This window comes from Anthonomus grandis, chromosome 7 (assembly GCF_022605725.1).
Source record: "Anthonomus grandis grandis chromosome 7, icAntGran1.3, whole genome shotgun sequence".
Lineage (NCBI taxonomy): Eukaryota > Metazoa > Arthropoda > Insecta > Coleoptera > Curculionidae > Anthonomus > Anthonomus grandis.
Window position 1 is genome coordinate 24,262,642 of NC_065552.1, and position 16,143 is coordinate 24,278,784.

The window sequence follows — 16,143 nt, forward strand, 5'->3', positions numbered from 1 at the left end:
TCTCCTATGCCTGAATCGCGCTGGAGCAACCTACGGGAACCACTAAACCTGAATCCACATTGGTACGTAATTATGAATGCATTGCAACCACATGATTGCTATCAGCCAATGAGGGGCCCGAAAGGTTTAACGTACCTAAAGGACAACATGGATAAAACTTGGTTAGGGGCCGTTATTATAATGTCTGGTTGTTCCCCAGTTGACCGAAGGTTGAGTTTCAACTTGACGTCAAACGTATTATACACGTCAACCGAAAGTCGAATTGTCGGTTGAGCTGCGGTTCATTCAACCGTAGCCCGAACCACCGTTTGAAATTATGAACCGACAGTTGTGTTTTACAAATGTGTTTAGTGAAGTGTTTTACAAATGCTTTTTGTTTATTTTGGTGCAAGGTAAGAGTAGAGAAATTAAAATTTTTTATTTATTCTTATTCTATAGGGGAAACTATTAAAATTAATTTTCCTTGTATGTAAAAATGTCATCTTCACCTGAAAAAAGCAGATTTCTTTGGGAATCTAGCAGTGACGAGGACAAATTATCTAGTAGTAGTGATGAAAACTAAAATCATGCTGTAAGAGCCCCACGAACCTTTAGAGTACGTCTGGATCATTTCACCCGATGGAGTGACGAAGAATTTAAAATAAGGTTACGGCTGATTCAGATGCATCTAAGCCCTTAACCGACAAACCTATAATGCCAATGATCTTTTCATACAGCAATTTTAATATAGCCTTAATTTCTGTTTCTTGAGTACCACAACCTATCTTCATAAGACTTTGCCTTCTTCAACTATCATATTTACGAACATCTTTTTTTAAATTATCAAATTTGCACCTTAGTTTCTTGTTCTTGTTTCTTTCTAGGCTCCATTGAAGATGCATTATATAACTCAGGAATTTTTTCCCAAGCAGAAACCTAAAATTAATATAAGTAATTATTCCAATCCTTTATATTAAAAATCGTGTTTACCTTTTGCCTCCAGGTTACAACATCAGTTTTTTTCCTTTATACTATATCCTTAAACTTAAATACGAAGTCTACTAAAGTATGGCAGTCCGAATCGGTATAAGCAATTCATTTTCCTTTATTACTCATATTAAATATTTACTTATAAACCACCCAAATATTTTATATCAATAAAATCCAAAATACCCGCGAAATAATAAAAAGAAAGAAAGAAAGAAAGAAAGAAAGATACAATTGTCATATTTTTCAATATCAAAATTAAACTACTGCTATTGGCTTAAATTATTGCATAAATCTGGCAACACTTTACAAAAAAAGTACAACTAAAGGTTAGCCAACATAAGCCTAAAATCCATTTATAATACGAAACAGTTCTGTATCGGCGGTTAGATTTCAACCGTTGGTTAGCCAACCGGGGGTTGACGTTCATTTTTATAATACCGACCCTAATTCGAACTTCATTCCGTTTTTTTGCATCCGTTTAGTCCGTTGTGCTATTTATTTTTTATTATTATTTTTGAGCTTTTACTTAGCCTTTCAATGTTCTAAGGTTTTTGCCATGTCCTTTGTTTTGAGACTAATTTTTTTTACTAGTTATTTGGTAACATTCTCTTTAGAATGTCGACTTTGGGCTCGGCTCCGAGTTTCACATATTTTAAATGTGACTTTTTAATTAATAGTCAGTGCCAAAAATTATTTAGAACACAAATATTTCCAAGTACATATGGAGGAGAAGGAGAACCAGGGTTTTATCTTCGAGCTTTGGGTATAGGAGGATAATATTTTAACTTTAGGTGGGTATATATTATTATTAATTGTTAATATTTTATCTTTTTGTGAATTTGTTAGTTATTGTCATTCTAGTGTATGTTATAGCTTTTATTTGCTACTCGTTCACTTTGCTTATTTAAACTTTGTTTTTATTGGTTATTTATTTTTAAGTTAAGGTTATTTATCAACAGGCGATGGAAAAGATTTAAGCGAAAAACACAGGAAATTATATGACAAAATGTTGATTTCATTCATTTATGCCAGAAAACCTTTATGGGATCCGAGAACTCTTCTCCAATAAGGCATAAAAATAAGTTCTAGTTATAGGCATATAAATAAGATACATTCCTAGCGGATCTGAAAGACTATGAACACCAAGGTAAATAACCTTCATTTAAATATTATGAAGTCATGCAGTTTCTGGAGGAAATGGATGAAAACTTGATGTAAGTATATGTAATAATTTAATCATTTCTTCTTTTATAATAAGCCCTTTATTAATATTCTTCAATTTATTATTTCTCCAAAAAAGATTATTTTTACATGCATAATTTTAGAACTGATTCAAATGTGGGAACTTTGTTACTTAAAGTTTCATTAAAGACATCACCAAATGCTACTCCATTAACAACAGGGGTAGGAAAAAAACAAGAAAAAGACTATGTTTGTGTATATATTTGTATTCAGTTTTTAATAGCAAGTTTGATTTACCCTTTTTTAATAAAATGATAATATTCTAACTATTCTATAAAATATACTGAATTCTCTAAAATAGTTTATCTGTATTAAACAACAAAGAATAAAATTCTTCTTTCTTCTTGTTTTGAGCTCGTGTCATTTTAGATGGCCGCCCAGACTCAATCTAATGGACCTACAATTTAACGTGGGTTTCAAACCACGAATTAATTATTGTAAAATTAAACACAAACGATCGATGAACATACGATCGCATCGTAAGCATCGCCACAGGGGTCACCTAAAAAAAATACTTCTACAGATAAGATATATTAAATAATAATATTTATAAATTCCTACTCTAAACTCCTACTTTCCCTAGCATTGCTTTTCATATAGGGCATAAGCAATATTACCGTTACTTAATAACATTAAAAAAAAGAATGTTCGCTTACCGTGTCCGCGTACCGTGCGCTTCTAATTAGTGGTAAATGTGTGGTTCTTTCGGAAATTATAGAAGGCAGATTAAAAAAGTGTTAAATCGGGACTTTTCTTTTCCCCATATTAAATATAGTCCTCGATTTGTCACTTTTTCTATTTGCGTACTATTAATTTCTGAAATACCCATACATTTGTTTACTTTTGTGGCTTATATGATTCAAATTAAAATTGTTTTTATTTAGTTTTTTTTAATTTTAAATAAAAATATCAGCATATATGATAGTGCTAGCGACGCGGATTTTGCAGCAATATTTTTCAAAAGAAGTCAGGAAGATATAGATTATATTACTGCAGAGCTATTTCAAGATCAGGATTATTTTACCACTTTAGCTATTGGTAAATAACTGAATTTTAAAGAAGAAAATGATTAACATATTTTTCTTTACAGGCTGCAGCAGTTGGAGATGTACATATGAAATCTGAGTTATATGTAGAAAATGTTGTTCCACAATTATCTAATAATAATTAAACTTAATTTAAATAAAATTTAATTTTAACAAAAAACTTTTTAATACTTTTATGACCATACAAAAATTGTTCTGTAAAACCCTCACAAGTCATCTAAAACAAAAGCGAGAAAATAGCAGACCAGAGAAGGATAAATATATTACCACAATTCATAACCAACCAGCTGTGATGTTAACTGCTATTGTTACCAGGTAATAATCTACACTGTTGCTAGTTTTCTTCAACAAAACAAAAAAAGAACGCCAAAGCGCGGTTACTTATTACCAGGTAACGAATTTGGTTACCTGGTTAATGCTAAAACTCGCCTTATGTAAATGTGTTTTAAGGACACCGTTTTTAAAAGTCCTTCGTAGTGTTGATCACGTAACATTTTTAATAAATCATACCAAGTACAGTAATGTATGGATAATCCGAACAGAAAGTTGGCAGATCCCATTCGGTTTACCAAAACTTTCGGATTATAGGATTCATAATAAAAGATTTCTATAATCCGAACACGTTCGGTTTATAGATAACTTTCTTCACCATATAAATGCACTCTCACCATAAAACATATTTGTACATAATGGATTTAAAAACCTTTATTTATGTGCATACATAATATGGACATACTTCATTGCCTCTTAATATTTTCTTTGAATAAAATTTTCCAGAGTTCTTTGAACAGATTTTTTGATGCATAGATCGACAGCCTTCTGTCGAATTCTTCTTAGAAGGATCACTTCATACAGTGGTAATTAATTTTCCTCCGTCCAACGTAGACACTTATTAAATGAGATCACCGCTTCTGTGCTGGACATTTTTTGTATAAGTTTATCCTCGTCATCAGGCTTCTGATTTTCTCCTGCGGCATTAGCAATGATTTCATCATCTTCTAAGATCTCTATATCCAAATTTTCCTCGTCATCACCTCTTGCCCATTTTTCAACTTCTGTTTTATCTATCGGATTATCAGCACGATTCACTTTGTTCACTAACTCCACTAGATCAGGTCCTTCATCTGACAAAATAGAATCACATATTTCTCCTCGTAAAGCATGTAGGGGTATCAAATCTTGTTCATCCCATTCATCCATGTCCCTGGCGAAAAGAAGTTGACACCACGATTTTCTCACCAGTTTTTCAGGCACTTGCTTCCAAGATTCGGCATTCGGCTAATGCAAACACAGCATCCTTTAGCGACACATTCTTTAAACACTGCGCAATGTTTTCATCATCTTGTACAAGTACCTCTTGCAGCAGCCTTTTTCGATATGTGACTTTTATATTTTGGATCACATTCTGGTCCATGAGCTGAACCAGGGCAGTGCAGTTAGGTGGAAGAAACATGACTTGAATATTACCATCATGGCTGGCTAGTTCTTGGCCTGGTCTGTGAGCTGAAGCATTGTCTAGTATTAAAAGGGCTTTCTCTTCAAAATTATTGATTCGAAGATACTTTTTTACGCTTGATACGAATTCACTGTGGAACCATTCTTCGAAGATAACTCGATCAACCCAAGTACTTTTTTGGATTCGGTAACAGACAGGTAGGTTGCTGTTTTTGAATGGTCTTGGATTTTTTGATTTACCGATCACAAGCACTCTCAACTTATGTCCTCCACTTGCATTTGCGCAAGGCAAAAATGTAATTCGGTCTTTACTGATTTTACGACCCGGGGCACCCTTTTCGTCTGCGTGTACTAATGTCTTTTCAGAAAGGCAGCGCCAGTATAATCCAGATTCGTCCGCGTTATAGATTTGCTCTGAAGAAAGACCGAGTTGCTCAATTTTTTGTTTGAGTTCTATACGAAAGGGTTCCACAGCATTTTCGTCACTCGACAGCTTTTTCCCGGTAACTTTCAACCAGCGGATCCCAAATCTGTGTTTGAAGCCTTGAAACCATCCTCTGCTAGCTTCGAAGTCGACTCCTTCATTATTCATTTCTGTGAAAAATTGGCGAGCCTTTTGAAGTATGATTGCTTCGGAAATTGGTGCATGTCGTGCTCTCTGTTGCAAAAACCATGTATACACTGCGTCTTCAACATCAAAAAATTCCGCTTTGCGCATCGTTTTTTTTGTTCCCGGACCTTTTTCAGTACGCGACACATAACGATTAATTTCACTCTTTTTTTTCTTGATATTTTACACATTCTCTGATACATAATAAAGGGGTCATTTGCGCAGACAACGTCTCAGATCACAACTTGGTTTTCTGTGAACTAAATTTAAACAGGGTACCCATAGTTCCTAAACTAATTGAGTATAGATGCTTTAAAAATTTTAATAACCAACTTTTTTTTGCAGGATTTATATTTCCTACCATGGGATAGCATTTTATATCAAAATAATATCGATAGTAAGCTAGTAATTTTTAATAATTTAATTCAAACACTTTTTAATAAACATGCTCCTTTTAAAAAAGCAAGAATTACTAAACCTAAAGCTCCTTGGCTAACACCTGAGGTACTTCTTTTCCAAAAACAACGCAATGAGGCATTAAGGAAATTCAAGGCAACAAGGGATATACAAGATTGGGAGAATTATAAATTTCTGAGAAATCATACTCTGGCTACAATTAGAAGAGAAAAAAAGAAGCACCTTAATCAGTTGAGTAACGAAAAAAATAAACGTCAGCTTTGGTCGTCATTAAAAAAGTTTAACATTTGTAGAGATAAAAATAATACCAATATTCCGGAACACCTGTCTGATCCAAATCAAATTAACATCTTTTTTTCTCAATTTCTTCAAAATTCTGCGAATTGTGATGAACAAGTTCAGTGTTATAATAATGGTGTATTTGATAATAGCCTGCATTTCACACTTAATCTTGCAACTGTTAAAGATGTAAGTAGAATTTTAAATAGTATTAAGTCTAATGCGACTGGTGTGGATCAGATTTCACCAAAAATGTTAAGGTATTGTAGCCCCTTTATTGATAAATACATATGCCACATAATAAATTGTTGTATAGAAGCTCACTATTTCCCCGATCAATGGAAAATTTCGATTGGTAAACCCTTATCAAAAGTTGCTAGCCCAGAAAATTATAACGACTTGCGCGTTATAAGTATACTTCCAGTACTTTCAAAAATATTTGAAAAGGTACTTTACCATCAGATGGTTTGTTATTTTATTGATAATGACATTATTTCGGCTACGCAATGTGGCTTTAGGGAGAACTTTGGTACCTCTGTAGCTCTACTAAACGTACTGGATGATATAATGGATGCTATTGATAAGCAACAGATTGCTGTTCTGGTGCTTTTAGACTTCTCTAAGGCGTTCGATACAATAAATCATGCCCTTTTACTAGCTAAGCTTAAATATTATGGCTTTTCAATGGAGTCTATACAGTTAATTGAGTCTTATTTAAATAATAGATTTCAGACAATATTTACAAATAATTCTTATTCTAATCAGGCTCACATTTTGTCTGGAGTGCCCCAGGGTTCTGTCCTGGGACCTCTGCTTTTCCTTGTATATACAGCAGACATTCTTAAGTCCTTAAAAGTTTGTAAGGTGCAAGCGTTTGCTGATGATACGCAGATATATACAACTTTCAATCCTGATAATCTTAAAGAAGCGGAGATTGGTATAAACAATTACTTAAATATAATAAATCAATTATCTAAAAAACATAATTTAAAATTAAATTCCTCAAAGTCTTGTCATGGTTTTTGGAAATACAGAGATTCAGGGAGCATGTTAAAAAAATTGTTCAAAAATCGTTTGCAGCTTTAAAACTCTTATATAGTAATAGAGATATTCTTAATCTAAGTCTTAAACGCAGCCTATGTGAGGCCATGGTGCTCTCTAATTTTAACTACTGTGATTATGTTTATGGTTTTTGCTTAGATAATGATTGTAAAATGCGCATACAAAAAATTCAAAATGCCTGTATCAGATTGGTTTATGGCTTACGTAAGTATGATCATATTTCGCAATATTATAAAACAATTAACTGGCTTAAAATAGACAATCGTAGAATTCTTAATTTTTCCACTTTTTTGATAAAAATCATTAGCAGCCCAAAGGCACCTGCGACTATAAGGAATAGATTGTTGTTTAGAGCAAATGTACACGGGGTAAATGTTAGAGCTAGAAATAAGTTAACCATGCCGGTCCATAGGAGTGCTATGTTTCAGCGATCGTTTTCTTACAATGCTGTTCAGTGCTACAATAAAATACCTGCAGAATTTGTTGACCTTCGTGCAGATAAATTTAGGAGGAAATATAAAATTGTTCTTATGAATATTCAAAACAATTCTCTTACTATTTAATATGTGTCAAATTTGCTGTTTTTTTATAGAAGAAGAAAACTTTTTTTGTGTTATAATATAATTGGGAATATTTCTTTACATATAACATGTTGTTATAATGTTACTTCAAATACACCCTGATCTGGTTCAGTGGAGTAGCTAGATAAAGCTAGACTGCGCCAGGTTCAGGTACTTTGTTTTTTTTTTTGTATCAAGTTTGTAATGAATTTGAATAATAAAAGACATTTATTATTATTATTATTATATATTGTTGACTGACATTAAAGCGTGTCGCCAAGGACGTGAATGAACATCCGGAATCCAGCAGACGTAAATTTTTTTTACGTCTTTCACAACGATTTTCAGCGGCGTCTTTAGGAGGCGGTATCTTCCTAGGGTCTATGGGAAAGTTCCATATTATTTTTTTATCTTCTACCTGAACTTGAGAGATTTCTTAGATTTTCCGGGACAGCCTGTATATCTATGCAATTTTCGCCTCGCTGTATACACAGTTTAGCGAAGGCGTTGAATGTCCTGATTTCTAGGGTTCATTCCGCCCAGACTGACAAATGAAAAATGCTATACTTTGACATTTCACAAATCAGCTGATTAGGATTTATTTTTTTGAAAATTTTTAAATTACCCACAACGCCGTACTCCACAAGGCATTGCACTCTCCATGGCCGCCGCTTAGTCTGAACCGTGTTTTTTCTTTTCCTGTATTTTTTCGCTTATTTTAGGACAATTTCAGGCAGCGAAATGAGGCGTTTTGCCTCTGGCGATGCCGGCATTTTGCCCCCAGATCCCCTGTATTGTTTTCGAGAAAATATGGGGTACGTCCACACTATTTGCTTCCCCAAACGTAACCCCAATTTTTCAGATCTTCTTTTGGCTGGCACAGAAAAGGGGGATGTTTATTTTTTGGATTTGGAAGTAAGTACTTTTAGTACAATTTTGTAATATTATTAATTCTGATTTATTTTATTTAGGATACCAATGATTTAATGCCATTTTACAATCTAGATTGAAATTGCCATTCTTTTTTTGACCAATCCTGCTTAAATCAAACTGTTGCTTTTTCTATCATGACAATTTTTCTTCAATAAATACATCGGATAGGAAACAGAGCATTCATTTGCACTTTTACACATTCTTAACATAAATGCCTTTAAAAGCATTTTAATGTTTTTTCTATTAACTAATTCTTAAGTGTTGTGGTAAACAGGAATGTTTGATTGATATGAATGTTATGATCTTAGAATTTCTTCTGGGGCTTATTCATTTTCCTCATATAGGGTGAATTCGCCAGTGCTCGGACAGGTAACATGAAAGTGAACTTTAAATCAATGCCAAAAAATCTTTTTGTTGAAACCTTACAAATAAGGGTTTGCTGTATAGCTTAACGTTTTCTTTACATAATGGCTAAATTAGACATTTTATACGATAACTTATGTATTTTTAAAAAAAATTTGCTTTTTCCCAGTGAACGGACAGAGCCAGCTAGTAGTCGACCAGGCTATGTTGTGCTATTGTTGTTGGACAGGGCTGATATCGCACAGAGCCCTAATAAAGAAATTATGAATTTCAACATCCAAATAATAAAAATCTCTTAAAAACAAAAATTTTTATTAAACAAAATATAAAACTCTTAAGGAATAGAAATAAAACATATAAAATAAATCTTAAACATTTCTAAAACAAAACTTATTACAATACTGGCAGTAAAATAAAAACAAATTTCTAGAACAAGTAAACATCTGTTAGTTATGCATCAATACAAAGATCACAAATAAAATCCTGATATTGAACATCAGAATATTGTAAACCTTTGAATTTTGTACATCCCATGTAATACCACCTAGGGCATTTGTCGCAACCAACATTTTTGTCATTTTCGTCTTCGGCGCCACTGTCCAAAAGTTCTTCACAATTTACACACCTTTGCTTATCATTTTCTAAGTTAACAAGGTCATTAAGATTTTTGGTAGCTAATGATTTTCTATTTTGCACTGTTTTTTTTCCTGTTTTAGTTTCACCTTCATCTTTTTTTTTCTTCCTTGAATTTTCCTTTTCCTCTTTTTGTCTTAATTTTTCTTCATAATGTTTCCTCCATTCATTAGATGAAATTGCACTTGGAAAGTTACTATTTCGGTTTGTTTTGATTTTCTTTTCTAATGGTTTTGGAAACCTAAGATGTTTTTGAAAAGCTAACTCAACTTTGGTTTTGTATTTTGTTTTACTGTCACTTTCTGATTTTTCTTTATTTGTAATGTTTTTGTCCAGTGTATTTTTTTCTGTTTTTCCTGTGGCTTCAATTACTTTAAAATCGGACGTAGATGGTTGAGGGTCTTCATCAGTACCTGCCGTGCTTTGCAACAGACGCTTTTCCGTTGTAATACTTTTAGTTTTGTCCGCATTTTCAAAATATTGAAGATTGGATGTAGATGGTTGACGGTTTTCATAAATATTAACCATGCTTGGATTGCTTGGCAATAGACGATTTTCTAAGACCACAATTTTGGGTTCATCGTTAGCAACTGGCTCCAATATTCCGTCATACTCAACTTCCATCACATTTTCTAATAAGTTTGGTTCCAACATTTCATCAATAAAAACTTCTTTGTGTTCCTCTAAAATTACGTCAGGACGCTCGACCTTTTCTTCTTCAGCTTCATCTATTTTCAACATTATTATCATATTTAACAAAACATCAATATCAATTCCATTTTCCAACAAATCCGATTTCAAAATAGTGATCACTTTTGATGCACTTTCTAAATCTTTTAAAGTTATTTTGGTTTTAAGGTTTACCATTTCATTAAGGTTGTGATTTTGCTGCATGTCTTCAAGCGTATTTTGTACGCATTTACTGTAATCTGGGGCCTCTGGGTCAAATAGATAAATTCCACAAGCCCTAAACCCATTTTTTATGTTGGTCGGCATGTTTGGGTGTTCTAAAACCTTAAGGAATATAGGACAAAACTCACTTTTAGTAACAATTTTATTGTATTCTGCTTGCCATTCTCGTACATATTGTCGCCAATATTCTTTCATAGGCTTGAATACTGAAACGTCTGCTGGCTGAATTAAATGCTTTGCATTTGGGGGCAATGCATAAAGGATAATTTGATTTTCGTCACATAATCGACTTACTTCCATAGACATATGGGAGCGGTGACCATCCACTAAAAATAAAATGGGTCTCTGTATATCTTGTTCAGTCAAACAATTATTGAGGCTGTTGGCAACAAATTCAAAAAATATATCCTAACGCATACAACCTGACTCAGATTTTCCCAAAACCCAATGTTCAGGCATGCTGTCTACGACTGCTTTTGGCGGCTGTACATAAGGGAAAACAACTACAGGCGGACATATTTTGCCATTGGCTGTAATTGTCATTAGAACCGTGAGATTCTCCTTCTCGTTTCCTTTTTTTACATTATATACATTATGACCTTTAAGTCCTAATATTTTGCCAGATTTAGGACAAAGACTAAAACCTGATTCGTCGGCATTTAGAATTCGACTTGCATCCTTTAATAGATCAGCATAGCCACATTTTTCTAGATATTTTTCTAAATTTTGGAACCATAATTTAATATATTCTTTGGTTATTTTGGCTCTTAAAGAATCTAGTGATTCTGCTGACGTCATTGCCAATTTTGGATGTCTTCTTAGAAATCCAGAAAACCATTTCTGGCCAGGGCGTCCATCTTTAAATGGTGTATTTAAGTTACCCTCTTTAACAATTTTTTGAACTGCTAGTAATAATTCCTCTTTTTTCAAAGGAAATCCACATTTTGCTACGGTTGTTAACCATATTACTATTTTTTCTTCGTTATTGGTACTCAAAACTGGATCAGGCCCCATACGACATTTAACGTTCATTTTTACACGACCCTTAATCCGGTCCAGGACAGTCAACTTCGGAATACCATACTGGCGACAAACTTCTCTTAATTTTTGGCCGTTGCGGACTTCTTGGCAGGCGGCAATTAAATTATCTTCTGAGTAAGCAGCTCGTGTTCGTTTTTTATTGGAATTCATGGCTTGTTTTTCACCTTTAACGAAAAAAATCCTAAATTAGGGAAAGAACACACAAGAAAAAAATATGTAGACGAATACTGGAAACAATACCGAAAACGAAAAAGCCCAGTGGTTGGACACAAACATGTGTGCATTTATTTTTAAAACATGGTACAAAAAAGTGTCCGTCCACTGGCTAGTACAAACTAAAATACCATTTTCCATTGTTAATAAAAAGAAACACCAATACATACTTTTCACAAAACAGATAAAGATGCAAACACTAGTGATTAAATTTACCGGTAAGCGGACACCTGTCTGACTACTGGAAATTTCGCAGACAATATATTCCAATATCCGACCACCACGTTTTTAAAAAAAAATAAGAAAAATCTCGCTGTTTTAAAGAATAGTTCGCATCTTTATGCTATGACTAATACATACACGTCTAGAATTGATGATTTAAAACCTAATTAGGTATATTAACTTACCATACAAATGTGCACTTCTACTATTTTTTTTTAATGAACATCACAGACACTTAACAGCTGATTTTTAACGGTCATTTGGATCATGAATATTTTAGAATATGTTGCTTAAAATGTTTGAGTCTGCGCATATCACATGGATGGACAGTGACGTGCATTTACACCATCTATAAATTTCGCGTATATGTTATTATTTGAAGTTAAAGGCCATTTGTCCGCTAATTGGTTATGTCTGGCTTACTGGCGAAGTCACCCTATTTATAGAAAGAAACAAAGTTATAGAAATATGGAATATATACATTATTAATAAATAATAAATAAATAATTCTTTATTTAGCATCTGGCTAGTTTCTTGAAGACCAGTGGCGAAGAATGGAATTTTGTGAAACCATGATGGAAAAGGCAAATGAAAACGAATATTTTTTAAAAAAAACTTTTGTTTTCTGATGAATCTTCTTTTCCATTACATGGCAAACACAATCCTTCCATTGTTCGTTATTGGTCTCAGGAAAACGAGCACAGAAGTTTTCAGTTTCGTACCCAGTATCCTCAGAAATTGAATGTGTGGGCAGGTATTTTGGGCGACAATGTTATAGGGCCATTTTTTATTGATGGCACTTTAAACGCCCAAAAGTACCTTGAATTGCTGCAAAACCAAGTTCTTCCTGTCATTCAAATCCTACCTGATGTAGACCTAGGATCGGTTTATTTTCAGCAAGATGGCTGTCCTGCTCATAACGCGGCTAGGGTAAAAGACTTTTTAACAAATACTTTTCCTAACCGCCTTATTAGTGGGACTGGCGATATTAAATGGCCTTCTAGATCTCCAGATTTGTCTCCAAATGACTTATCTGTGGGGTTACCTTAAGCAGACCATTTATAAGCATGAATTTAGTAGGCCAACAAATTTAGAGGAGTTGCGAAATAAAATTGTCGAAGGTGCCCATTCCATTTTACCTGAAACTCTTTTGGAGGTGCGAAATAGCTTTTACGATAGGTTAAGTTTTTGTTTAGCGAAAGAAGGCGGTTTATTTGAGCCTTTTATTTAAAAAATGATATGTTGTTAAGTTTGTTTATTAAAGTTTTATTTCTGATTTTTTATTATATTTTTATCAGAGTTGATATTTTATTTTTTATTAGAATAACGCTTTAATTTTCATTATGCAAAACACAGCATATTAAACATTTTAAGATTACAATTCTATGCGGGTTTTACACATTGTCATGTCTGTAAAACCCGCATTAAAATAAATATTTTAAAAATGCCTGGATTTTCGCGTAATATTTTGGGACATTTTGTCGCCAAACGACGCAGCTCCCACGAAAGTCAGATGTTTACTAATCCCGTCCTTGGGCCGGCCAGGGCGGTGATCTGTCGCAGGCACTCGTACACGCGCGACGTTGCAAAATTTTGCCTTTATGCGGTTTCCTATAAGTAACGAACGAAAATACGATTTGTATATCTCAATCATATATATCATATATCATAATCTTAGGCCCAGTCATTCTTAAAACATCTGCGGAAGTTTTATTGAAACTCAAATTCAAATTGTTTATTGATGTTCCTATTAGTATTTACACTTGTCATAGAAAATTCACAATATATAAAGTGAAGCTAGAAATAAGGTTAAAAATCGATTGAAATACATACATAATAAAACCTGGGTACACTTAATTAAAATACAATGAAAATCCATAATTGGGCTAACATTTTAAAACCTTTTATCATATGAATAGAATAATTGAACAGTTAAAAAATCCCTAATTTTCATTTTATAGTTCATAAATAAAGCAGTAGTCTTAGATTTATTGGGATAATTTTTCAAAATTTGAAACTAGCATTTCCTGTTTGCAATTTTTTCAACCTGTTATAAGGCATTACAGCATCCACCCTGTGTTTCGCGAGATAAACATGTACATCCCGATTGCTCCCTATATTTTTTATTTACTTATTTCTTAAGTATGGGAAAACCCCATTAGCTGTTACAAAAATTAAAAGTTTAAGTTACTTTTAAATAACAATCTAAACAAACAAATAACAAAAAATAAATTACTAATGATATACTAATGAGAAAACAAAAAATAGAAATCATACTAGAGGCAATCTGGTACATAAGCCTTACAAATACTATCTAATTAAATCATTATAACAATAAAACATATATAACCTTAATTATTATGAACAGAGTAACTCTTTAGTTGATTTAAAGATAAGTTAAATACATCAATATCAAGAATATTTATCAGGGTCAAATTCCTATCAATAGGATTATTTACACTATACAAGGTTCTATGAAAGGGAATATAGAATACTGGCTGGTGTCTTAGCCATTGGTACAATACTTTAAGAGAATAAGACAGTTCAACATGCCAGTAACATAGTTCTCCATTCTAATGCCCTCCCTAAAAGCACCTACCCAAACTAAAAGAAATTTGTGTTGAAGACGTTCCTGTGTGATTTTGAAAATATGGTAACCACACAACTGAGCAATAGTGATTACTTGACGATTACTTTTAGAAGTATCGAGTAGATACTGATACTTTATATCTTAGTATCAGATACTTTGTATTCGTTACAAAGTAGTCATTACTTGTATAATTGTTAGTTGTTAGTGAATATATGGGCGAATATTAAGATTTTATATGAATACCTGTATTCATTTTAGGGCTTGCTTTGGCGTTTGTTATATTTTTTGAGTATAATAGAGGGTTATCAAGATATTACAAAATGATACTTTAATACTTATGCTAATAAAAAGTAATCAAGTAATCGGGCACGACGGACGAATTTAAATACTTTTACCTAGAACAAGATATCGAGTATCGAAGTATCAAGCAAGTGCGTGGCGACTGGCGACAACGCCGGGTAAATATAAATAGGTTTTATTGATTAATTATTGTTGGGCTGATCGGCTGCGGTTTAGTTCATTTTATTAACAATATTGCCATATTTTACTTATAAAATATATTTAGTAGGCATAAGTAGCCACCGGTGACATAGAAATTTGGGATTTAAAAAAGTATTCAAGTAAAGAGTAGTTGGGCTCGAAGGATTCGATTACTTCGAATCTTCGCATGTATCAGATATTAGAGTATCGAGTAGATACTATCCGCTCATCTCTACTGAGCAGTATTCCAAGACAAGCCTTACTAATGCACAGTAGACCAATCTGGTAGCCCTCACTGATAAATACTGGCAATTTCTTAGAACAAAACTAAGCATATTTAAGCCTCTTATAGATATGGAAATGATGTGGTCAACTTGCTATCCAGAAGGACACCCAGGTCCTTAATAGTATTGAATTGATGAATTGATTAAGACACATTGAATTGCTGTACCATTAATGGAATAGAACGATGGAAACTCATTCATTTTGCGCGTAAAGCTAATAAATACCCACTTCTTTATGTTATCAGGAGTTCCTGGTCGAATGAACTCATAATAGATCTCCAAAACTTCAAATCTCAGTTCTCTCTCAATATCATCAGCAAATTTTAGACATTTACTATTCTGAAAACAATAAGTAATTATTTATAAATAAAATAAGGAGTAGAGGCAAACAGTGACCCCATTAAGGAACATTTCAATTGACGTATATGATATCAGACAAGAAACCATCAATTTTAACATGCTGCACACGACCAAAAAATAAACTAATTTTCATTTCTTTTTATATACCTACAGTAAATTCTCAATAATAAACACAAACGGAAGAGTGAGATTATAAATGCGTTAAATGCTGCTTTGCAGCCCTGAGCACAGCCCAGTCTCATTAATTGCCCAATCCTAGTGGCTTTGCGATGGATGCCAAATATATGAGGTGCCTGCTTTCCAAGCTGAGTAAAATGCGTCTTGCAAAATGCAAGTTTTTAAATTGCGTAATAGATATTAGTTCTTCGAAAGTCGACCGGCCAGATTATATCCTTCAGATGCTCCTTCCACAGAAGTGTAAGGTCAAAATCGACCCCAAACATTAAATTTTTGAGGCACTATTACAGCCTTC

At 33.3% G+C, this 16,143-nt stretch overlaps 1 protein-coding gene across 3 annotated transcripts in view; it reads left to right on the plus strand.

Moving 5' to 3' along the window:
- The first annotated feature begins 268 nt into the window (after positions 1-268).
- The window catches only part of LOC126738328 (guanine nucleotide-binding protein subunit beta-like protein 1), a 34,187-nt gene continuing 18,312 nt past the window's right edge, over positions 269-16,143 (plus strand). Inside the window, exon 1 of one of the 3 annotated variants that reach the window (XM_050443597.1) lies at positions 269-392. In XM_050443597.1, coding sequence (XP_050299554.1) covers positions 342-392 — 51 coding nt within the window. In that variant the 5' untranslated portion in view covers positions 269-341. Of the gene's footprint in view, positions 393-8,216; positions 8,556-16,143 lie in introns of those variants that run through there. The other 2 variants (XM_050443596.1, XM_050443595.1) reach the window with 2 other exon arrangements.